This window comes from Sciurus vulgaris (genome assembly GCF_902686455.1).
Source record: "Sciurus vulgaris genome assembly, chromosome: 6".
Classification (NCBI taxonomy): Eukaryota; Metazoa; Chordata; class Mammalia; order Rodentia; family Sciuridae; genus Sciurus; species Sciurus vulgaris.
This window is the reverse complement of record NC_136466.1, coordinates 158,144,127-158,168,090: the sequence shown is the minus strand read 5'-3', so window position 1 is coordinate 158,168,090 and position 23,964 is coordinate 158,144,127. Positions and strand designations below refer to the sequence as shown.

Genomic DNA, 23,964 nt, shown 5'->3' with positions numbered 1-23,964 from the left:
TTATTTTCCTTTCAAAGATTATAGGAAACCTTGTCTCATTAACAATTAAGTGCTGGGCTGGAGGTTCAGCTCAGTGGTAGAGTGTTTGCCTGGTATTCACAGGACCCTGGGTTTGCCCCCCCCCCAAAAAACAAAGCCTCCCAATCAGTGCCCCATCTAGTACCAAGGGTAAATAAGGCTCTTGTAACATGAATGCGTAAGTTTTACTATTTTACTGTCACTGACAACATTATGTCATTGCTCAAAAGGTCTGAGCATCTAGAAACTCCTTCCTTGTCACAGATTTAAATGACAAGATACATGTTTCCCAAACAGCTTGAACTGACATGTCATAATCCCCTGGCCAAGAGGGCTGCCTGCCCGCCATCCGGCCCTCAGCTGCTCTGACACAACCCTGGTGTGAGCAGGCAGAGGCTCCTGCTCTTCTGGCAGGAACAAGGGGGCAGTAAGATTCTGTAGTCTCAGGGAAGATGAGTGACAGTGAGGACCGGGACACTGATTTTGACAGAGTGCCACCTTGTGGATGTATAGCGACTGCCTTCAGTCATGCACAGAATGCTGCCCAGTCCCAGGGTCTCCATGTCCTGGACACTCCACTTCTCATTATGTCTAGGATCCATCCTCCCTCCTGCCATCTATGATACCTGGCCTCACCTTGCTTTGACTCAATTTCTACAAAGTCTCCATTCTCCAAGATTCCCAGTCTTGCTCCCTCAGTCCAACCTCCAAAAAGACGGATAATAATAGCACAGGTACTAATGAATCAGTCATGCGCTACATAATGATGTTTTGGTCAAAGGATGGGCTGCATACAACAGTGGTCCCATATGACTATAATTCACAGTGGTATCACAGCCGACTTGGTTTATGTGAGCACACTCTACTATGTTAATGGTCACAAAATTGCCTAAGGATGCATTTCCCAGAATGTTATCCCAGCTGTTAAATGACACATGACTATATTCTTGTAACAGGTTATCTAAGGGGGCAGGGGCTTCAGTCCATCAAAGGTTCTTTACTACTGAGCCTTCACTGTCTGCCCATGTACGTGCCACAGGGCACTTCGATATCTGCTAAGACAGAGGTGTAACATGAAATGGCAATCACGGCAAGCGTTCACAATGGTCTATTCAAAGAAAGACAAATTACGGTACTTGAAACCTCAGAGGTTCATTGGCAAAAGTAAGTATGGCCAAAGACACCACCATCCCCACCCCTGTCTTAAACATACCACCTCATTTGTGTATGCATGGATGATTGTCTCACTAAAACAAAGGCTGTGTGTTTCAGAGGAAAGTCCAACATGCAACATAAATAAAAATGGCAGCTGGAGCAAGAACAGCCTTGTGCAGAGGATCGAGTAAAGAAAGGAGAGTGTCACAGGAAGTCGTCCCGAGAGCTGTGAGGTGGCATTTGTTGCATACTTCTATCTGTTCGCATTCTATATGGGGTATTATTACTGCTCCAAAAATGGCCATGACGACTTGATGCAGCTTCAGACTATGAACACATGCCACCCCCAAACATGAGGCAGGGCCAGGTACCAGTTTCCTCATGTTGGATTCCAAATTCCACAAAGGATAAATAGCCTGGTCTCTTTAATGGCTGTTCAGAAATAGAAAGTACATCCTATTTTGAAGCACACAGAAAATTTTCTAGTTAGAAAAATTCCACACACCTCACCAAAAAATACATTTCCTTGCCCATTTTAATAATTTGGAACAGCTGCAGCACATATTGCTTAAAAATGTTGGGAGAAACTCACTGTTTCTTCAGTCCAAAATGTACCAGGCATAAGACCTTATATCTAACCCCCACTAAAAAAAAAAAAAAAAAAAAAAAAAAAGTAGAATTTGACTTCATTATGTGTCTATGTATCAAAACTCATGCTATATATACACTCCCACCCCCCACCTTTTTTTTTTTAGTACCAGGGTTTGAACCCGGGGGTACTTAACCACTGAGATAACATCCCCATTCCTTTTATTTTTTATTTTGAGGCACAGTCTTGCCAGGTTGCTTAGGGCCTCTCTAAATTGCTGAGGCTGGCTTTGAACCTGCAATCCTCCTGCCTCAGCCTGCCAAGTCGCTTGGATTATGGGAGTGTGCCACCATGCCCTGAATATACCATATTTTTAAAAAATCAAGTAAAAGTAAGGAAATCTGTAATGACCCAAGGGACTCAGATGCAGTCTGCTTGTAGATATGAAGGGGTCCATACTATTGGTGGACATCACAGTTCCAACTACGACCTGCTCATCTGGACACATGCTCAGTCCTGAAACGGCCTTCTCTGGGCCTAAACCCCTCTGGGCCTAAGATTCTGATCAGTAACAACAAGGCATCCTGGGTTACCCCACTTGATTATTATGTGAAAGTGCTACATAAATCAGAGGTATCTATTATTGTTATTGCTAATGAAAATAAAATCACAACTGCTTTTCATCATTGGTCCTGCAACACTGGGTGTAAATCAAGTAGGTTGAAATGCACTGGAGTAACTGATTATTTAAAGCTGTGCCATGCAGACTTTCCTAAAGGGAGAATTGTTAAGAAAGGGAATCATTATCCAGATTTACTCCCCACCTATCATTCCCCTCTTTCCTTCTCCATCCCAGCTCAATATGGCAATGACTTACTCTCTAAATCTTTACCTTGAGCGCAACTTCAGTTTAAGTTACAAATCTGTGTGCTGAGTGGTCTACCGGAGGTCTTCCCTTGGACACCCCAGGATGGCTCAAACTCAACATGGACAAGGCTCTCCAAACACCACACAGTCACATCCTGCTGCACCAGCATCTATCCAAATGGGTAGACCAGTAATCCTAGGGAAATTCAGCCTCCGTGCCCACCAAAGCCCGCTGAACACTTGGATTCTACTTCAACCCCGACTCCTCTGACACATCGTCATTCCCATCTGGTTTACTGGTCACCTCTCCTCCCAGATCTGCTGCCTCCTGCACTCAATCGCCAACCTCTCGCCAGAGAGGGTTTTCAAAAACGCACGTCTGAAGTTGTCCCCTGTGATTTTCATGAGTCCATTGGGCCTCGCTAACTTGCACACAGAGCCCGTCCTTGCCTGCTTGTGGCCATCCTGCTAGCCAGTGGTATGGGTCTTTTCTCCACAGTCTTAAATACATCTAGACCAATGTATAATGCTGTTTTGATCACATGCCGATCTGCTGCCAGGACAGCCACCCTCCTCCTTGGCAAATTCCCTATATGTGCTGCAAATTCACGCAACTAATGCCTCGTCTGGGAGTCATTTTCTGACCCCCTTTCTCACTCTGATGCTCAATCTCTGTGCTCCCAGTAATTTTTATTACACTCCTAGTCATCCTGAGCTGCTGTCAACAGCTTGGTGTCTGACCTCACCGATCAATTAAGTGCCTTATATTTAGGCAATTTTTCAGCAATTACTGTGAAGAAAAAATAGTTCTGTAGCCTTGGAGCCCAGTACAGAGCCTGGCATCTGAGCAGGGCTGAATCACTGTAGACATTGGGGGGCACATGGTCTGACCACCAATCCACCTAAGCAGCTCATGTTTTAATTCTGTTCTAGTGCTCGGTGCACACTGCCCCCTACAATACAAAATTATTTGTCTTGGTCCAAATACACAATGAAAAACATTTTCAAGGAATTCTTAAAAATGTTAAGTATGCAAGTGTCTTGAAAAGAAGTCAAGATTACAATAGATATCTCCTGAAGTTCAGCTCTTAGAAGTTCTGGCACTTCCACTTCATTTGATGAATTTCTTTTCTTTTTAAAGACTAACTGGGATTTATTTAGTTAGTTTTTGTTTTGTTTTGTTTTTTTGGGTGGTGGGAACTAAACCCAGGGCTTCCCCTGTGCAAGGCAAGGGCTCCGCCATTGAGGTACAACCCTAGCCCTCAAGTGAATTCTGGCTCAAATCCTCTCCTTGTTAAAAGGAATCTGAACCAAAGGATAGGCAGAGGGGTGGGGTGTTGGGGGGAGACAGACAAAAACAGTTTCTAATTGCCAGTATCATGTGCTGATGTGGAAGTGGCCACTAAAGAGCATAAATGTTTGGTAAAGTTTGAAAATATATATAGTCAAACAGATGGCTGTAATTATCTTTTGGCAACATAAGTCTTGATTTCATGTGAAAAAAGAAAAAAAAGCCCCAAACCAAGAACCCCCTGGCAAACTGCACCATATTCAGCTGTTCTTGGTACGTGTCACACACCAAGACTGTGTGGACCATCTGACCGGGGACCATCCTGAATCTACAAAGGGCATGCTGCTGCCGGGTACCACCTTGGAAAGGGATGGAAACAAACCCAATAGCCGACTTTGGGAAGACTCAACTCGAGGAAATGAAACACAGGTTTTGCTCTGCATGTCCCCCAAAGAGAAAACTGCCCACTGCAGAGCGCGGCTGGTCTGCACACTGCAAACAGCTGTGATCTCCCTGCAGGTGAATAAAATCAGGGGTCTTTAACTGGCTGGTGCCTGCTAACACGTTTTGCTTCACAGAAGCAGGCTTGAAAGTTAATTCAGGAACAACATCAAACACACAGATTCGGGCTGGAATGCCACATAACCAGAGAGGAATATTTTTGAGACACCTAAAAATACATTAGCTGTGAGCCATCTTTTGTTCTTGCGAAAGCATGTCTTTTTAGACAGCCTCACTTCTTCCAACGGACTCCTTTGATTCTGATCCCCGTGCCGTTTGTTCAGCAGGACCCACAAACTACCCGAAGGGCGGGGCAGAACACGGGCGGGCTTCCTCTGGAGCCTCCTCCGCTCCACAATTGCAGACGGGCTCCCAGGTTCCCCACGGCGCCCCTGATGTGGTTTTCAGCCATTCCTGAGTGGTTGGGAGAGGCGTCTCCTCCAGGCGATCGCCCTGTAATGGAGGGAATGTGCTTCTCCTCCATTTGGCAGAAGGCACAGCTGCCTCACCCTGGAGCTGGCAGTCCCCGCACTCTGGACACAGGGCTTAGAAACCTCGCCTGCTCGCGTCAACGCTGTTGAGATGCTGGGCACATAATTTGAGAAGATCCAGGCTCCAGAGAATACAGTAGGAGAGGCACCCAAAACCCAGCCGCCCCTCCTGCTCCTCTCAAGGAGCTGCCAGGCCTGTCAGCACCATGTCTCCACTCCGGCCGGCGTGCTTGAGGAGGCTGGGTCAGCACGGGGAGCCTCTGTCCCTCCCTCCCCAGGCCTCTCAGGGCTGCGCTCTCTCACTTCTGCTGCTCTGCTGGCCTAAAGCCCTCATTTCTTCACTGGCTTCCTCCAACCAACCCACTCTTTCTATTGGCATCTCCTATCACTTCCCTATCCACTGTTCTAAAATTTTTCTCAGGGAAATTCTCCCTTCAAAAACCTTTATCAAAAATGCTACAGTCTCCATACCATCAATCCCACACTTTCCAGACTGATTTCATGGTGGGAGGGTCCCAGCCTGCGCTACTGACAACCTGTGCCAGATCCCTCCTTGGGGGACTGTGCTGTGCACTTAGGATGGTGAGCAGCATCCCTGCCTCTAGTCACTGGATATCACTAGTCTTCCCTGACCCATCTGTGACAACCGAAAACGTTTTCCAACATAGCCAAATGTCCTCCGGGGTAGGATCTTCCAGGCTGAGAATAAATGCATCATGGTTTTCTAACCCTGCCTGACTATCCCATCTAGTTTCTCAACATTCCCCAGCAAACACCTGAATCCAAGGCAAGAGCAACCTCTGGATTTAGTGAGGTCTGCACACCAGAATATCATCTCTCCATCTTCCCGTAGGGGGTCCCACCAGCCTTTTGATCTGATCAACATGGATACTTCCTTTATAAAGACCACCCTCTCCACAGAGCCTGCTGCAGCAAGTCCAGGCTTTCTGACCCACCCATAGGTTCTCTCTTCCCATCTCTTACTCTTTGTACCACAAGCGCTCACCCAACCCCTCTCTTCTGGAGTCTTAGGAACTTAACAAGTATAGGAACTTGTCCTCACCATCAGGTTGTAGGAAGAAAAAGGAGAATGTTCTCATCAGAACCTCTCTCGGGACGGGTCACTTCCCCCTCCATGGCAAGAAGTGCACAGCCAGAAGGTTTAGGGTGGAAGCCATGGTGGCTGGGAGCCCGGTGCTGGGCAGAGGCCTCCGCTAGATGATGGAGAGCAGGAGCTCAGATGGCAAGGACCTGGAGGTTCCAGGAAGCGAGTGGGCACTAGGGCTTACATGGCAGGGGCCACACAGCACCGGCAGGAGACTGGGGCTGCCTGGACCCTCACAGCCCCAGCAGCAAGCTCCAGCCAGGCGCAGCACAGACACTGCGGACGAAGATTGCAGCCTGGGCAGGTGCATACCCACAGCCTCAGCTAGGAGCCCAGGTAAGGGTCGGGGGTCCCACAGACAAGGTCAAAACCAGGACTACGTCACCCTCCCGGGATGTTTCACTTAACAAAAGACTTTCTTCAATTGTTCGAGAAATGCACTGGGCACTGGCCTTGGTCTTGTCTCCGTGTTAAACTCCAGGCTTTGAGGCTAGGCCAACGTACACCTCTGCCAAGCCCCACGGAAGGCGGGGCCAAGCTAAGGCGGGAGCTTTCTAAATAAACACTTATTCATATGGGAGGAATACGCTGGATAGGAAGGTAAGTTTCTAAGGGGTTCACCTATTTAAAACAACATAGCCAGATTGGGGGGGGCCTGGAAAACAACAAATTAAAAAAGCAGATATTCTGAAAGATTAAATTATTTGTGTAGCACTGAAGAGACTGGTGAAGAAAAGGAAGGCTCAACTCTGATCTGCTTGGCCTGAAGGCCTTTATCTTTTTTCATCAGTTTTGACACCACGTCAGTGAAGATGCAGAAATCTAGGGGGAAAAGAAATATTTCACTAAGTTCTGATAAAGTCCTTAGACAAAAAGCCTGGTCCCCAAGGAGAAAAGCTGAAGACCTTCCTAGCAGAGAAGGACCTCTCACCTGAAGGATTCCACTCACCAGCAACCTGGGTGGCCTGCCAGCTCAGAGCAGAAAGCCAAAGGAAGATGCGAGATCCACATCTGAGTTGGCAGGGGTGGTGCGCACAGGGCCACCAGAGGAAACCCTTCTCATAATGGGGGCAAAACTTCAGCTCCTCCCCAGAGACCTTCACAGTCACCCCTAGGGTCCAGTCAGGTATGGAAATGGGACTTACAGATGTGAATAAGCATGAAGATGTGCTCATGAACCCTGAGATGGGAAGACTACTCAGGTGGTGTGACTAAGAGTCCCCAGCCGGGAACCCTTCTTGGCTGTGGGGGTGCGGGGACACAGGGGCAGAGAGGAGGAGAGATTTCTTGTGTGTGTGGTGCTGGGGACTGAACCCAGGGCCTTGTGCTTGTGAAGCAAACACTCTACCAACTGAGCTATATCCCCAGCCCTGCAGGAGAGAGATGAAGCTACAAGAAGGACTCAAATCACCAAATCAGGGAACCACGGAATGTGACTGGCTTCTAGATGCTGGGAACAGCACTCTGGTGACAATCGGCAAAGAAACAAGGACCTCTGCCCACAACCAGAGCAGCAGGAAGCGATTCTCCCCTAGGACCTCCTGAGTGGGTGCAGCCCTGCCACTCCTTGCCTTTAGCCCGGGGAGACCCCCATCAGGCTTCTGACCTACACAACTGCAAGGAAATAAACTGGTTATTTTAAGTTGGTACATTTATGGCCGTGTGTTACATCAGCAACAGAAAACTAATACAATACCTCTGGTGAACGTCAAGTCATTTTTCCCCCTACAATCTTTTAAAGATATAGACAGATGTCTCTCAGAAAAATGGCGGTTTTTCTGACAGTAGTGGTTTTGCTTCCATTTGAGTAGTCTGGCCGATACTGCATCCCTCAGTGGTAATAGTAGAATCATGGAGGCTGCTCTATGGATAATAATACAACTATCCACATCTCAAAAGGGAGGCACATACACACACACACATATAAATATAAAATAAACTGAATTAAACTGCAAATTGGATGCATAAAAATCCTGTGGTTTTCCCTTGAAACAGGACCACGATCCTATTCAAAGGATTGGTAGGCCAATTTAGCAATGAAATTTAACAATATTATTATGAAAAGGGAAAAAGAAGAAAAACTTGGAAAGGCTCTGCCTTTGTACCTCTTAGATAGGTTTTCCCTTCTAATTGACTTATATTTTCTTGCCTATTGGAAAAGAATAATAAGAACTCCCTTTTCTGTAAAGACAAAAGGGTACGAGTTTAGAAATGCTTATAAGAGATAAACTACAAACAAAAAAACTCAAAATCTAGCTTCACATCTTGGTATCCACTAGAACAGGCTCTTTGTAATACGTGTGGCATTTATTTTACAAACGTTTATTGCACAACTACCAGGCGCCTGGCAGCGTCCTTGGCCCAAGGAAGGCAAAGGAAGTCCTTAAGAAACTTGGCAAGTAGTTACCTGACAGTGTGGAGGATTTAATAATGAAAATAGCCGCACAGTGCAGCAGTAACAGAACCCTGAGTAGTGGGTGTTCTACGGGTGGTTAATTCACTGGTCACATGTAAGGAGATTTTGGAGAGGGAAACAAAAGAATAAATGCACGTTCTGCCAACACATGCAAAATGCAGAATATATGGCCACTTTTACATAAACATGGATAAACATTACCTTTTCTGAAGAACATATGGAAACCATTTTAATCTAGAGACTTAGGGTAAGCAAGCTCAGCAAGTCAGAGGACTACAACACAATTGACCGGGCTGCTTGAAAACATTTGGCAAACATTAAGTCAATCTGGCAAAACTAACACTTTCCTAATGTAAAAAAAGGCAAATAAACATACTTTTTCTTTTTCTTTTTTTTTTTTTTTTAAAGCTGAGGAAAATGAAGCATTAAACCCACAAATACCTGGTTCTTCCTCTGTCCCAACCCTTCCTCCCCAGTCTAAGGGAGACAGGCATACTGGAGAGTCCTGAGTCGCCAGCATGCCTGGGGTTTCAGGCAGCACCTGCTAGCCATTTCAAAGGCTAATACTATCATTAATCAGAATCCCCAAACTAGGGCTGGGTTGTGGCCCAGTGGCAGAGCACTTGCCTAGCATGTGTGGGTTCGATCCTCAGCACCACATATGAATGAATGAATGAATGAATGAATGAATGAATGAGTAAATAAATAAAGGTCCACTGCCAACTAAAAAATATTAAAAAAAAAAGAACCCCCAAACTATTGGTAAAGTTACACATAAATCCAAAACATTAATAGAAGGTCAAGGATTTTTCAAGTATTAAAATTTGGCACTTTAAAAAAATTATATAAATTGACAGTTTACTATGAAGAATTGCAAAGAGTCAGATGGAAAAAGGAATAAATCTTCAATCAAAAATCTTCACAGGCAGCGTAATATCTCTAATGTCAAAAAGTTATTAGAAGTAATTTTTACATATTACTTTATAAATATAGGTTTTGTCACATTTCATGAAACTAGGAAGAATATGTACACGTAAGCTTTTTCATGGACATTTCTCCATTCAAAATAGCAGAACGATAATCCCACAACTTAGCTGAATTCCCTTGAATGCAAAAATACCCCAGGATGAGCCAGAACAAGCAGTAAACACCTAAAAAAAAAAAAAAAAAAAAAAAAAAAAAAAAAAACAGTAAAGTAAAGGAAAAAAGGAAAAAAGAAAGCAGCCAAGTCGACATTTGCCCCAGTCCTTGACTGAGGAAGCCAAACAACTCCAGGTGACTTCTTAGTCACTTACAACAGGGACAGGGTGTGCCCTCAAGAAGAAAGAGGGCAAAGGACCTTTCGACGGAAACCAAATCCCCTCTGAGAAAATCTGGGCAATAAACACACGGAGAAGACGGTTTATTGATCAAGTTTCTAATTCGGTAAAACCTCTGAAAACAGTTTCACTTAGATTAACAGAGGACCTCAAAAGGCGGGAAATACCTGCAAATAAAAATAGTCACTCGACGTAAGGAATTTCTTCCTAAGGGAAGTGCAGGTGGAACTCACATAGATCTGATTCCTCTTGTATCGCTGGAACAGGTTGTACATGATGGAGCCTCCATGGAGCTCTGTCAGGGCCGCCATGTCGTCCACGCCCTCCTCGTTCATGGGGTGCATGGCCGTCACCTTCTGCTGGGTGATTGTGCTCTGCTTGTAAGTGAATACCTGAGGGAGGGAGAGGAACTCAGTTGTAATCAGCAGGAAATGGTTTTCACAGAAGTGTCCCAAACCAACCACACACTCTCAGTATAAAGATCCTCAATTAAAACAACGCTGCAAAGAACCTTTTCATTTTTTTGGTCACCTATATATTTCTAAAGGAAGCAATTATTTTGACAGTTGCTATCAGGTATTCCCAAGCGTTAGTTCAAGTACTAACAATTCTTTGAAAAACACAGAAATTACAAATTTATAGTTCACGTCTCTGTGTACTTCTCCAATTGCTATAAATCATTAACAGCTAAGAAACTAGTTAAGTCCTTAGAAAGTAATTTGGTTTCTCCATATGATGTCTTACATTGGGTCATATGGTGGTCTCAAAGCTTCAGTAAGGTTCATCAATACTTCAATTAAGTATTATGTAATTTTAGTTTCAGTAATTCAAATATCATATAAATTCATATTTATTCCATATATATTCCAGGTATCTGTTTGAAAACACTCATACACATAAAAAACAATTTTCTGGAATATCTGCAGAACTTCTAAATTGGAAATTCTTTTTTTAAAAAGCAATCAGCTACCTACATGGCAACAAATGGCATGTTTTTGCAAAAGTAAATAACACACCAAGAATTGCAAAAATACCAATCCAATGGTTTTCCTAAGCCATGAGAAGTGGCATGTTTTATTTTTCTAGAGAAAAATGAAAATTTCAGTTGTGGCATCTCTGCCACAGGAACCACAAGAGTTGGTCAAAACCAGTCCTGAGAAAGTGCTCAAGGCCAAATCATACACACCCATCTCTCCTGAGCAAGAGCCAGCTCATCAGCTGCTCCTTGGGCTCCGACCTCCACCAGCGAAAGAGGTGGCCCCACCTCAGGGCAGAGGGGTCAAGCCTGCCCTGTGAGCGCTTGGGCTGGGCAGAGGCCTGGGGCTGCTGGGGACGTAGGGTGGGGTGTGCCACATCCAGAAAAACAAGCATGAAAGGAAAAGACAGCAGGGCATTCCAGAGTGAAGACACACGCGACCTTCACTTTTGAGTCATAAATACCAGAGAAGAAAGTTGAAGAAAAGGAAACTTAGACGGACAGTAAAAGTAGTCCTAAGGCAGCCAACAGAATTCCAGATGTTAAGCAACTAAACCCTTCCCAGGGGTGCCACATCCTGGGACACCCATCCAGGTAGATATTCCAGAAACATGGCATCTGGACAGGGGACTGGGTCTCCACAGAAAGTGACGGTGAGGTGGGGCGGGGCAGCGGCAGAACTTGCCCGGCCCATCAGGCCCATCAGCTTCTGCCCCCGAGGAGCAGAAAGGAGGCACTCGCTGCACGGCCTCCCCAGAGGTCTTCCAAGTCCGGCCAGCACAGCTCCACGCGCCTCTGACACTTCCCTCGGGAAAAGAAGACAGGGCGCCAAAGCCGAGGCCCGGGAGACTCACCGTCACCAAGCCACACCTAGTGTGGACACAACTGTGCCTATCTGTTTTTCACCCTGAGTGTGTGAAGCCACCCAGAATTAAAGAGAGAAATCACTTAGAATATTAACATTTTTAGCAAAAGGTAAAAATCATGTTGATGCTGCTTTCGGGAAATAATCATATTTATCCTACAACACTTAGTGTCTCTCTCACTCGCATGCATGCACACGATGATGACTTTATGATATGTGTAAATATTTTCTTTTCTTTTTAATGTACCGGCAACAGCAAGACAGTGCATGAGCCCAAATGAACAGCTCGGAGTTGGGCACACAAGTCACTGAAAAGAAAAAAAAACATGGGTGTAACCTGTAAACAGAGTCCCCACCTTCCTGCGTTTGACTTCCTCATAGTGTCAGGAACACACTGTGTATAAAATGTGGTATGTGCCCATTCTAGAAGTGGGGAAAATTTTAAAAGTACAGCTATTCTTTCTTTTGACCTCAGGAGGATAATCATGGTAAGAGATAACAGACAAAATAAGAGGCTATAAACAGAAAAATTTTAAAAAGCATATGTCAAGATATAGGGTTGCAGTTGGTAAGAAAAAAGAAACGGAAGAAGAAAGAAAAAATATATTTGTGAAGGAAAGGCAAGGATAATCATCCATCCTGAAATGGGTTAATATTGGTAAAGATCTTTGAGCAGTATCTGACACATATAAGTGTTTGAAAATTTGAAAATTCAGAAAATCCATTCAAGTCAGTATGCTGGGGACAGAGTTTATATTCCCATTCAGGGGAAGGAAGCTAAAAACAAGTATCCAAGTAACATTCAGCATCTCACATCTACACCTGTGAGGAGGGGAAGCAAGGACAAGGCAAACCCAGGGAGTTATTCTACATCAGGTGTTTGGGGACAGCCTCACTGATGGGTTAACATCAAAGGAGAAACGCTACAGAGGTAAGGGACAAAACGTGACCCTGCATTCTGCTGTCCTAATGCATTACTGGCTGAATGAACAACTGATTTAATCTGGAAAGATTTCAAAGGATTAATAAGACCCACAATTCCATTCAAGAAGTTTTAAAGAGAACCTCTTGAACTATCAAAAGTCACTGCTATGTGCAACAATTAACAGAGTATTAGTTATGCAAGATTATTCCCAAACAGCAGAGAATAAACTTGTAAGTTTAAAGAAAAAGGTTCTTTTTCCAACAGACTGTTTCTGAAAGAAATGCCAACCACAACGCAATAATGAGATATACTTCTAAAACCTGACTCAGAATAAGCAGTTACTTCAATGGAGCAAATACCAGGAAAAACATGATGTGTTTAGAAAATGAACCAAATATGAAGATTCACAGACAAGAAATCAACTTAGGGAAAATCAAAGAGTTGTTCCAAACAGCTCTGGTTATAGAATTATAAACCACTGGTCACAAGATGGACTGGGTGTGTGTGGGAGAACAGAGGAAACCAATCAACACTAATGAAAACAAAGAAAAGAAAGCAAGAAAACTCAGACTTGATCAACCGAAGGCCCACTGCTGCAAAAAACATGAAAAAGCAGAGTCAATTAGATAAGTAGCTTTAATCCTTAACCTTGGCATCGTAGGAATATTGCAAGGAAGCCTCCACACACTTGTACAGTCGGTCGACAGCACTCAGACATTTACAGAGTTCTTTTGTTGCAATTCATTAGGAGCCTTCAGACATAAAACCTCACTTTTCCAACTGACAACAAGTAAAAATGAAAAAAATCCTGACATGATCAACAGAGGGGACACAGGACACTCTCAGTCACGGTGATGTCCCCTCGCGTTAGTCTAGAATTTGTTAGAGCGGCGGTTCTCATTCGCTCCCCAGGAAACATCGATCGGGCAGTGTCTGGAAACACTTCTGGTCGTCCTAGCCTGGGGAAGAGGAGATGGGTGTCGCTGACACTGGGCAGGGACAGGAATGCTACTACCCGCAAGAGCCAAGAGTGGGGCATGTGGTCTAGGAACGCCTGGCATGCCGGACAACAAGATGTCCTCACAGGTACCAGAAAACGTGGCCGCAGTGAGCCAGAGCCGACGGGCGAAGTCTTCATAACACAGAAGTAAGTATTTAAGAAGGGTGACCAGAGGGCAATAAATCAGCACAGAGATACTGCACAGGCAGTGTTTGGTCAAGCTACCTGGGAGAGGGCGAGGATGGTGACTTCCAGGCACTGGGATATGCTCCCGTTCTGTCGGCATTTTCTAACTATACTGCGTTGTGGTCCAGCAGTACTGTCCACTCCATCTCTGCTCCTGGGCACTGTCCCCTGCTCTTTCCTGCCCAGACTGGCACACCTTGTCCTGTGTCTGGATTGCTGTCATCCTGCTACTCTTCCTTCAGGTCTCGGTCCAAACGGCAACCTTGCAGCCAGCACTGAGACGTTGCCTGGAGGACCCCCTGCCTGGAGGACCCCCTGCCTGGTCCCTGCGCCAGCTGTGCTCACAGCTCCTTTGCAGTTCCTCACGGTTTACCCCCACCTTGTTTCAAAATCACCTGATCCCCCACACTGAACGTTCCTGGTCAGGATCTTTCAAACTCTTCTGACCACAGTATGTTTTTCCACTGTAAACTACTGCAGAGTCTCATCAGTTTCATAAAACAACACTGACCCTCACCAGCTCCTGAGAAGATGCTGGGGCCATGCTCTTGGATCTCCCTGTTTCCAGAATCCTGAGCCTACTAAACCTCTATTGCTAATAAATTACCCAGTCTCGATTATTTTGTTATAGCAACAGAACAGAGACTAAGACAACAATGTTTGAGGTGTCCCCATATTTACTACTCTATTTCATTTCTTTTATTTTCATTTCTTTTGCTGGCTGTGATTTGCAATGACTTAAACCTCACTACACCAAGGGCAGGAAGCTTGCCTATCTTGCCTCCCAGTGCTCAGCCTTAGCCCACTATACAGGCTCAATACATACTGAGTAATGACCCTGGCCCTCCAAATGGGTATAATGTATATGGAGAGGCAGAAGGAAATAGGAGCAATCACGCCTTGGAATCACATTCATCTGGATTAATTTCCCCTAAACATATGCTACCTATCACTCACTTAAGGCAAGAAACAAGAGTCCTCATTTCTCCAGCCCTTGATTTCCCCCATCTGTAAAATGAGGATGATGATAATGATAAGAATACTTAACTCATAGAATCCATGTGAAGACTAAAGAAAACAATGTAGGCAAAAGTCATAGTGACTGGTAGCCCATGAAACCCAACAGAAGTAGCTCTTGGCTGGGGATGAGGCTCAGCGGCAGAGTGCTTGCCTAGCATGTGACAGGCCCTGGGTTCAATCCCAAGTATGGTGGGGGAGGTAGCTACTCCTATGGGGACACAAGGCAAGGAACAATGCAGAGTATCCCAGAGGGAAACATCCAGTTTAGGGAGCAGGGGAGCCCAGGATGAAGATGAGGGCCTGAATGTCCCCATTTCTGAGGACAGCCTTGCCCTGTGAGACACCTGGTGGAAAGCTCTTCGACATAACACTTGCTTCCCCTGTTTTCATTCCTTTGCACAAATTTGGCTGGTCTTGTGTAGATTTTCCTTGGAATTCTACCTGGCTTCTGGGGATGCCTCTCCTAAATTTTCCTTCTTTCTTTCATTTATTGGCCCAATAACTCAGGAAGCACAGAGGTCATTAGACATCCGCCTCCCGACGCGTGGCTAACACGAGCAGTCGCACCGCAGGCAGGCTTGAGCTCCGTGTATGAAGCTTCATGGGCTCTGCGGGGTCGGTGGCTGGTGTGTGCTCTCCAGTTCCCTGATGATAGTCAGCCCTTGGCATCTGTGGACTCTGTGTCCTCAGATTCAACCAACCATGGATGGGAAATATTCAGGGGAAAAATGTGTCTGTGCTTATTATTCCCTAAACAATTCAGTGTAATAACTATGTACACAGCATTTACACTGTATTTGGTATGATGGTAATCTAGAGACGAATCAAAGTACGTGGGAGGACACACCTGGGTTACATGTGATTCATATGCTATTTCATCTAAGGGGTTTGAGATCCACAGATTTTCGTATCCTGGGGGGAACGGTCCTGGAACTGTCTGAGGATGCCAGGGAGGAACTCACTCTCTATTTATGTGCTCTGTTATGTTTCTTTGCACCAACTGCCCAAATGACAACCTGAGGACTGTGAGGTCCAGTCTAAGAAGGGACCAGCTGACCTAACTGTAACTCTGCCCTGCCTATCACTTCTGCTGCTGCCTCAGGAGACTGGGGGACAGAATTTGGGAGATGCACTTGTGAAGGTCACTAGAAAGTCACACTGAAATCTAATCAAAAGCAAACTGATACTGGCCTGGCCAGTGTGCAGGAGAAAATAAAGGGGCCCTTCTTTCAGCTCAACCCTGTCAGAGACGGCATCCGAGTTATCACAGCAAGGGGGTTACAATTACCTTTATGTAAACGAATACTCTGTGACTTTGTCAGACTATCAACTACTAAATAGAGATAACACAAAAATTATTGGCTTTTTTTTTTTTTTTTTTCTGCAGCACTGGGGATTGAACTGAGGGGCTCATGCATGGTAAGCAACCATTCTATGCTGAGCTGCACTCCCAACACTTTTTATTTTGAGACAGGATCTTACTAAATACCCAGGCCAGCCTCAAACTTGTGATCCTCCTGCCTCAGCCTCTTGCGTAGCACCACCACGCCCAGCTTAGTGAAGTTAGGTCATTTCGGTTGCTATCAGGTTTTCAGCACCCAGCGTATCATTTAGTACCAAAACAAATTAAGGAAGTGGGCCTGGCAGGAAAAATGGGCACTAAGAAGTGTTGGCTGCAAACATGGGGTACACTGCTTATGGTACCTCTTTGATCCATAGAAGGGGAGGGAACACTTGCTCAATTTTTTTAAGGATGAATTCTCAGAGGATCAGATAAGTTAGGGACCTTGCCCAATAGCACACAGCACAGGGAAGCATACCTGGAAGTCTTAGGAAAGCATGCATGGTGAAGTCATGCCTTTGAGGGACAAAGGGCACCTTTGAACTGTTCAATTCAGGAATTGAGGGACGCCCATTGAATTCCAGTTCCATCAGATATTTGCTGTGAGTCACTGAGCACATTCCTCAGCCTGAGCTGATCTTCAAGTGAATCCAATGAAGTGAGACTGTCTCTGTGGCAAGAGGCAGAGAGGCTCAGCACTAGGAGGGGAGGGACTCCCCAGAGCCCGCCCACTTATCCCTCCATCTTTGTGGGCTGTTCCTCTTCTGCACCGACTGAGGTCAGGGGAGAGGGGGGATGATAAAACCATGAACATGGGGCAAAGAGCTCACTAGGGGCAGAAGGAAATGGAGTAAAAAGGGAAGAATTCCAATGGCCCTTTGAAGGACAGAGAGGAAGAAAAGGCCAGTTTGCATCACCTTCCCCAGAATCTAGGGTTAGTCTTGTTCTCTTTTTTCATATATTTACTCTAATTTCTTCAGTCACTCATGCCAGGCTGTGAACGGACAATGAAAGGCATCGATAATGAATTCAAAAGCTTCTCCCATGAAAGAGCTCACAGGCCCCTGAGGGATCAGAAGATCAAACAGGCAAGCCAAACCCATGGGGGCTGGGTCAGGAAATGCCCCCGACACAAGGGGAAGAAGCCACAGGGGCAGACAGTGGCCAGGAAAGCAGCAGACGCGGAGACAGGATGGCACAGGGCACCCCTGCAGCTGAGTTCGGCTGGGCAGGGCATGGGGATGTGAGAGGGCATGGGGACGTGCCGCCTCGGTGCTGGATTGTGACCACGGGAACTGAGAGCCACAGAAGCCACTAAGGAGGGGCAGATAAGTTTCCACTTACTCATCACCATGAACCATTTTAATACCAAACACAACACAGCAACTGTTTCTCTAGAGAGAAGACATGAAGAATGAGCCTCACGGTAAAATGCACATCAATGAAACCAACTTTCTAGAAACTCCACAGGAAAGCAATTTCCTTAATCCCTTCTACAAATGATCAGCACGGACAGGGCTGCCCCCAAATAGAGGGTTCCTCGTGCTTTCATGCCCACAGATGACACAACACCACCAATGTCAGGAGGGCGAGCAGGATGTAACAAGGACAGGAGGCTGTGCTGACCCAGTCTCTGGACAGGAACCCTTACCTGGCCATCTCAGACCTTCCCGATGCCACTGGAGGCAGCCAGACGGAAGCAGAAGTCACAGACGCTCAGGGAAGCCGCCTGCGAGCTGCACTCCTCCCAGGGAGCCACATGAACTGGACCAAAGCAATGAACTAGCTTGCACAGCTACAGCTCCCCAGCCAGAAAGAGCCAGGCGACTCACTGGCCTGGACCCCTCTTACTGAACTGGAGAAGAAAAAGTGAGCTGGTGAGCCAAAAGGATGGCTGACACAGGACACCCCTGAAAGACTATTAGCACACTTGCATTAGAAAAAACCAGACCTCAAAACTGTAGAAAACCAGACCTCAAGTCTGAACGTAAACAAAAGGTTAGACATTGTGATTTTCACGGGAGACTTGTGCACAGATCTCTTTTTAAGTTTTAACTGACATATAATTCACATATTTACATATGGAGAGTGGGGTGAGGTTTCAATCCTTGCACACAATGCAATCAGGCTAACTGTATCCGTCACTCCAAGCGCATCACTTCTTTGTGCTGGGAACATATGAAACCCTCTCTACTAGTTTTGAACACACAATTAAATTGTCAGACACAGTTATTTTATTGTGCTACAGAACATCAAAGTTATTTCTACTATCCTCCTCCACCCTGTACCTGTTATTTCTCTCTCCTCCTCAGATTTCTTCTAAATGCTGCACTACATTTATGTTTAAAAAAGGAAAACTTTATATTTAATTTTTTAAAATTCATTTTTATTGTAAACAAATGCGATACATCTTGTTCCTGTTTGTACATGAAGTAGAGGCATACCATTTGTGTGATCATATTTACCTAGGGTAATAGTTTTTGATTCATTCTGTTATTTTTTTTCTCCCCCCCATCCCTTCCACCCCTCTTTTCCCTCTGTAGAGTCCCTTCTTCCTCCATTCTTGCCCCCTTCCCACCCCCTATATGTGTCATCATCCGCTTATCAGTGAGATCATTCGTCCTTTGGTTTTTTGAGATTGGCTTATCTCACTTATTGATATTTAATTTTTAAGAAGAATCTACTGTGCAAAAGAATCACCTTTGTTGGGCCAGCTGTCCTAAGGTGTTTAGAACTTTCTTGTAGCTCATACTACCACACAGGCCAACTCTTCCAACACAAGAAAGATGTCCAAACCGTTTAAGCCAGTCTCTCCACACAGAACTACTTAAGAAAATATGAAGGAAAAGATCACTGTAAAAAATGTCTTTTCATTAGAGTTATGCTAAAATAAGCTTGTGATATATTTGTACTACATGCCCACATAGTATAATCCTAGGTTTATTTTATAAAATGCACACGCACACGGGCAGGCATGCATGCGCGTGCACACACACACACACACACACACACACACACACACACTAATCTTGAGCATTCAAATTCTGGATAAATGAAAACTTAAGTTCGCACAAAAATTTGCACATGAATGTTCATAGCAGCTCTATTTATAACAGCCCAAAGCTGAAAAAGTCAGTCCCAGAAGTTTATTTACATGCTGTGTGGCTCCATTACCATAATATTCTCAAAATAACAAAATTACCAAGAATGAAGAACAGATGGGGGTTTCAGGAGTCCAGGAGGGTAAGGAGTACAACTCTACGAGGGCCACAGGAGGGTCCCTGCGCTGAGGAGACTGTATCTCGACTGTACCAGTGTGGATATCCTGGGGCGAGACTGGGCTCTTCCTCACTTGCTTCATCTGGGCAGAACTCATTTCAGTGCCTTCGTGTTCTGTGGCATGAACCCAGTATTTCTCAAATTAAGAGTCCGAGATGCATTCATTTTTATTTTTAATTTTACTTTAATGACATTGAAAATTCCAGTTCTGATGTTGATTTTTCTTGGTGCTAATAATTTAAAAATAAAGGTATTTTTAGAAATGAGACTTTGGTTCCTTTAGCTGGTGTTTCTCAAATAGGATGTGCTGGAATCTTTACTCCTTAAAGAGCAAACTGCAAGTTGGAGCCACGTGGGCTGGGGTGGCTTTGAACCCGCAGAGCCTCAGTGGCCCGGCAGTCTTCACTGTGACGGTCCCCCCTCTCTCCTCAGTGACACAGTGATAAAACACAGGCACTTCACTGTGAGGACGGAGTACGATCACCCACAGGGGATCCACCGGGTCTCGGTGCTTCACTGTGAGGACCGAGTACGATCGCCCACAGGGGATCCACCGGGGTCTCGGTGCTTCACTGTGAGGACGGAGTACGATCGCCCACAGGGGATCCACCGGGGTCTCGGTGCTTCACTGTGAGGACCGAGTACGATCGCCCACAGGGGATCCACCGGGTCTCGGTGCTGGCTAGGACTCGAATCTCGAGTCAGTTACGTCACCGTCAGCAATTCAATCTGATCACACCAGGACTGAGATTCTTTCGGTTTGTTTCCAGTGGCTTCCAAGATAAAGTATCAATTCCTTAACAGGGTTTTTCTCTCTCACGTCTTCCTGAGCGGCCCTGGCCACTCCTCCCAAGCCGACTCCAGCTTTATCAGATTGACCTGGAGTCCCTGGGCAGTTCACTCTCCTGGGGTCATCCTTCCTTGGCTGGCCACGTCCTCCCGGTCACTGCTCTTCACCAAGCCCTGCCTGAGTCACTTGTGTCCACAGCACCCCCGGCAGAAACCTCTCCTGTCACTTACCACACTACGTTCTCACCTCACCTTCCTCAGCCGACTAGTAATCAGGGTAACAAAGCTTTCAGTTCACACGTCAAACTGGCCCATTTCCCTAAGCTCCCTGGTGAGGATCTGGGGCTGCATCTAGGCTGATGGGAAGGAGGGCGAGAAGGAATCAAGTGTCTACACCCACCAGGGGTATAGACAACCGCCTCTCACTGTATTGACCCATCCACGAGGACCAGGACGTGACTCCTAAAGACTCTAGGTTCTCACTGCTTCATCAATGCCTGGTCCCTAGCTGCTTGATGACTCTTTGCTAAAGGGATGGCCATTAGCTGCCCATCTATGGTGCCGCCACCATCTAGTGAGGACCTTTAACTTGCCATCCAGAGCCTAACTCCAAGGACTTTGTTGGAAGTCAACATTTTTCGTGCACTGCCCGCTTTGAAACTGTTTAAACTGAGGAATACGACAGTGATTCCTTGGCTACTCTTTAATGAAATGAAAAAGGCCTCGCTGAGACAAATGTGCACACATCTCTGAGTTTTAAAACAGAAAGTCTATTTTATGAATCCTAGTTTTATGCACTATGTTTTCCCTAGTGCCACTCATGTCAAAAGAACACATTTCCAAGTGAAGTAAGAATTAGGAGCTAATATAGAGACACCATGGAGGTATTTATGAATCTAGTGAACAAAAATAGAATCTGAATGATTCCAGATTGCAAACTGAAACCAACTTGTTTTTTTGGTGGTTTGTTTGTAAAAGATGTACAAAGAACGCAAGAGGTCAGCCTGGCTTGAACTAGTGGTACAAAAACTAGAAGAAAACATACCATCCAGAAGGTAATCAGAAAGGCCAGCGACAAAGCACAACAGTTTGGAACGTGAAACAATTATCTCCCCACTTTCCCTATACAGCACCTCACCCCACTGCCAGGGAAATTTGCAGAGATGGAGAAAAGTCTAACTGAATCACTGAAAGGATGAGGGAAGGGCAGAAGAGAAGAAAGAAAGGACTGAGAGAAAAAGGTCACTAAATAAGAAGGGCAAAGGTTAAAAACAAAAACCTACCACTTTTAATAACTTTGGGAAAAAAATTAATAGCAAGTACTGAGATAATTTTCCCAGTAAATGGAGCACTAGCAAAATTAGAGGACTAACAAAAACACCCTTGGTGTCAATAAGGAATCACTGTTTGTCTCTAAATGTCTAGGGAGAGAAACACTGTAAAAGTCCTGCACATTCTGTACCAGAAATCTGGACCGCATATCTAAAAGCCAGAGAGTATCTGAGGGTTAGGGAAATTAATGGGAGCTGAGCTGAAGCCTTCCAGAGAGCCAAGGTCACGAGTAATAAACATGACCGTGGTTTTGTCAATATCGTCATTCTTTGCATAGCTTCCCATAGCTTCCCATCCCCACTGGGCTTCCCAAAGGCAGAGTCTGGAGAGTCTTCTTTTCTGGTGATATGCTTTATAACATCACATTTCTTCACATTTCCATTTTCTAGTGTCAACAGATCAAAACACAGGATAGGAACAATGCGCTCTGCCACTCGCTATCAAATAGTGAGCTCCCAGAGAGCAGATCCTCCCCCTGCTGCTGCAGACACCGAGTGCCATCCATGCCACAGCCACTCCCACTTGTAGCACCTCCCCTACACCTGCAAGGTTCTGGGCCTGCATTCATCACCTAGTGCTACCTCCATCTGCTTCCCAGGGACAAAGACACCAGAGGACGCCAAACCCAGATACTCCTCGACCACATGTGATGCGAAGATGGTCAGAGGGAAACTGACGAAGACAAGGGTAGCAAGTGATGCAGCCCTCACCGTGTGGACGTCGGAGAATGGAGAACATGGCATGTGTTCAGAGTGGCCGACTCTCAGATGCTTTAGGATTCATTAGATATTTTTTAAAATAAAAAATTATCTGTTCTGTTAATCTCTTGACAATTACATATACCTGTTTGAAAAGTACATGGATTAACACGTGGCAGGTGGAAGTGAAGTGGTACAGATGCTTTGGAAGAGAGTTGGCATTTCCCCAAAATATTAAACAGTGCAACCACAGGCAAAGGGCCCAGTGATTCCATTTCTAGGTAGAGATACCCAAGATCCAAAAACATGTTCACACAGAAAGCTGAATACAAATGTTCAAACCAGCATTATTCCTATTCGTCAAAAAGTAAAAATGATCCAAGTATTCCTCAAGAGACGAGTGGATAAATATAACATGGTACACCTGCACAGCGGGACATTACCAAGCTATTAGGAAAGACACGCAGACGCACGCGGAGACAGAGATGAACCTTGAAAATGTGACAAGTGCAAGAGGGGAGACACAAAATGCCACATATTATATGATCAAATAAGCAAATCCAGAGAGGCAGATTAGCAACTGGTAGGGGCTGAAGGGGAGGGGATGGACCGCGTGCGAGTGGGTCAGGGTTTCCTTCAGGGTGGTAAAAATGTTCTAAAATTGTGCGGATGATCGCACGACTCCATGAGCATACCCCCCCCAAAAAAAAAAAAAAAATCCACTGAACTGTACAATATAAAGAGAGAAATTCTTTGGGTCTGGGGTTGTGGCTCAGTGGTAGAGCACTTGCCTAGCATGTGTGAGGCACTGGGTTCAATTCTCAGCACCACATATAAATAAATGAATAGTATAAAGGTCTATCAACACCTTAAATTTTTTTTAAAAAAAGAGAGATAAATTCTGTGGCGTGTGATTTGTATCTCAACAAAGCTGTTGTTTTTAAAACACACCCAAGTCAGGCACTTAGCACAGAAGTGGACACATCAGTGCCAGGCAAAGGATGGGCTGATCTGTGTATATAAGGGGGAGCAGGGTGAAGCCCAGCTCTGACACCTTCCCTCACGTTTCCTACTGGAAGACCGTGACACAGCAATTAAAGAGGAAGAATAAAGCAGAAGGGCTAAAGCATACCTGTCCTATGAAATTCTTTGCTCTACACTTCACTAGTGACACTGGGTTCTTTCAGTTTTTCAGATGGCCATGAGAAAAAATACTACCATTCTAGCACTAACGATGACCAGGAACAGAGTTGCTACTGGCATGGCTGGGCACATGGCACACGCCTGTAATTCCAGTGGCTTGGGAGGCTGAGGCAAGAGGATCCAAGTTTGAGGCCAGCTTCTACAACTCAGACTGTCTTAAAATAAAATAAAAAGGGCTGGGATATAGTTGAGTGGTACAGTGTCCCTGGGTTCGATCTGCGGTACTGAAAGTAAATAAATAAAATATCCAGAAGCTGCAGATATGCATACCCTAAAGACAAATTCAGAAAAAAATAAACAATGTACACTTTCAAATGAACTCAATTTTAAAGTTATTAAAGGCTTTTCACTGTGTGAAAAGAGCTGAGGCATTAAGGATAATTATTTTGTGAATTTGAGCTAAGCCTATTTAAGACAGAGAATATTTCTGTACAAAAGGTCAGAACACTTTACTAACAACTAGAACAATTCTCTTAAGTGGGCTAAACGTCAATGGAAGATTTTCTATACTTTTAGAAAAATGGCTTCATATTTAATACTGACAACCAAAATTTGTTTCTGCAAATTTAATACTCTTTACATTATGCATCAAGCAAG

General features: G+C 45.1%; 1 protein-coding gene across 1 annotated transcript in view; it reads right to left on the bottom strand.

The window, feature by feature from the left end:
* Nucleotides 1-23,964, bottom strand: part of LOC306663935 (unconventional myosin-X-like) — a 108,963-nt gene that overhangs the window by 17,492 nt on the left and 67,507 nt on the right. The window contains exon 3 of the mRNA XM_079144590.1: nt 9,986-10,144. Coding sequence (XP_079000716.1) covers nt 9,986-10,144 — 159 coding nt within the window. The remainder of the gene's footprint in view (nt 1-9,985; nt 10,145-23,964) is intronic.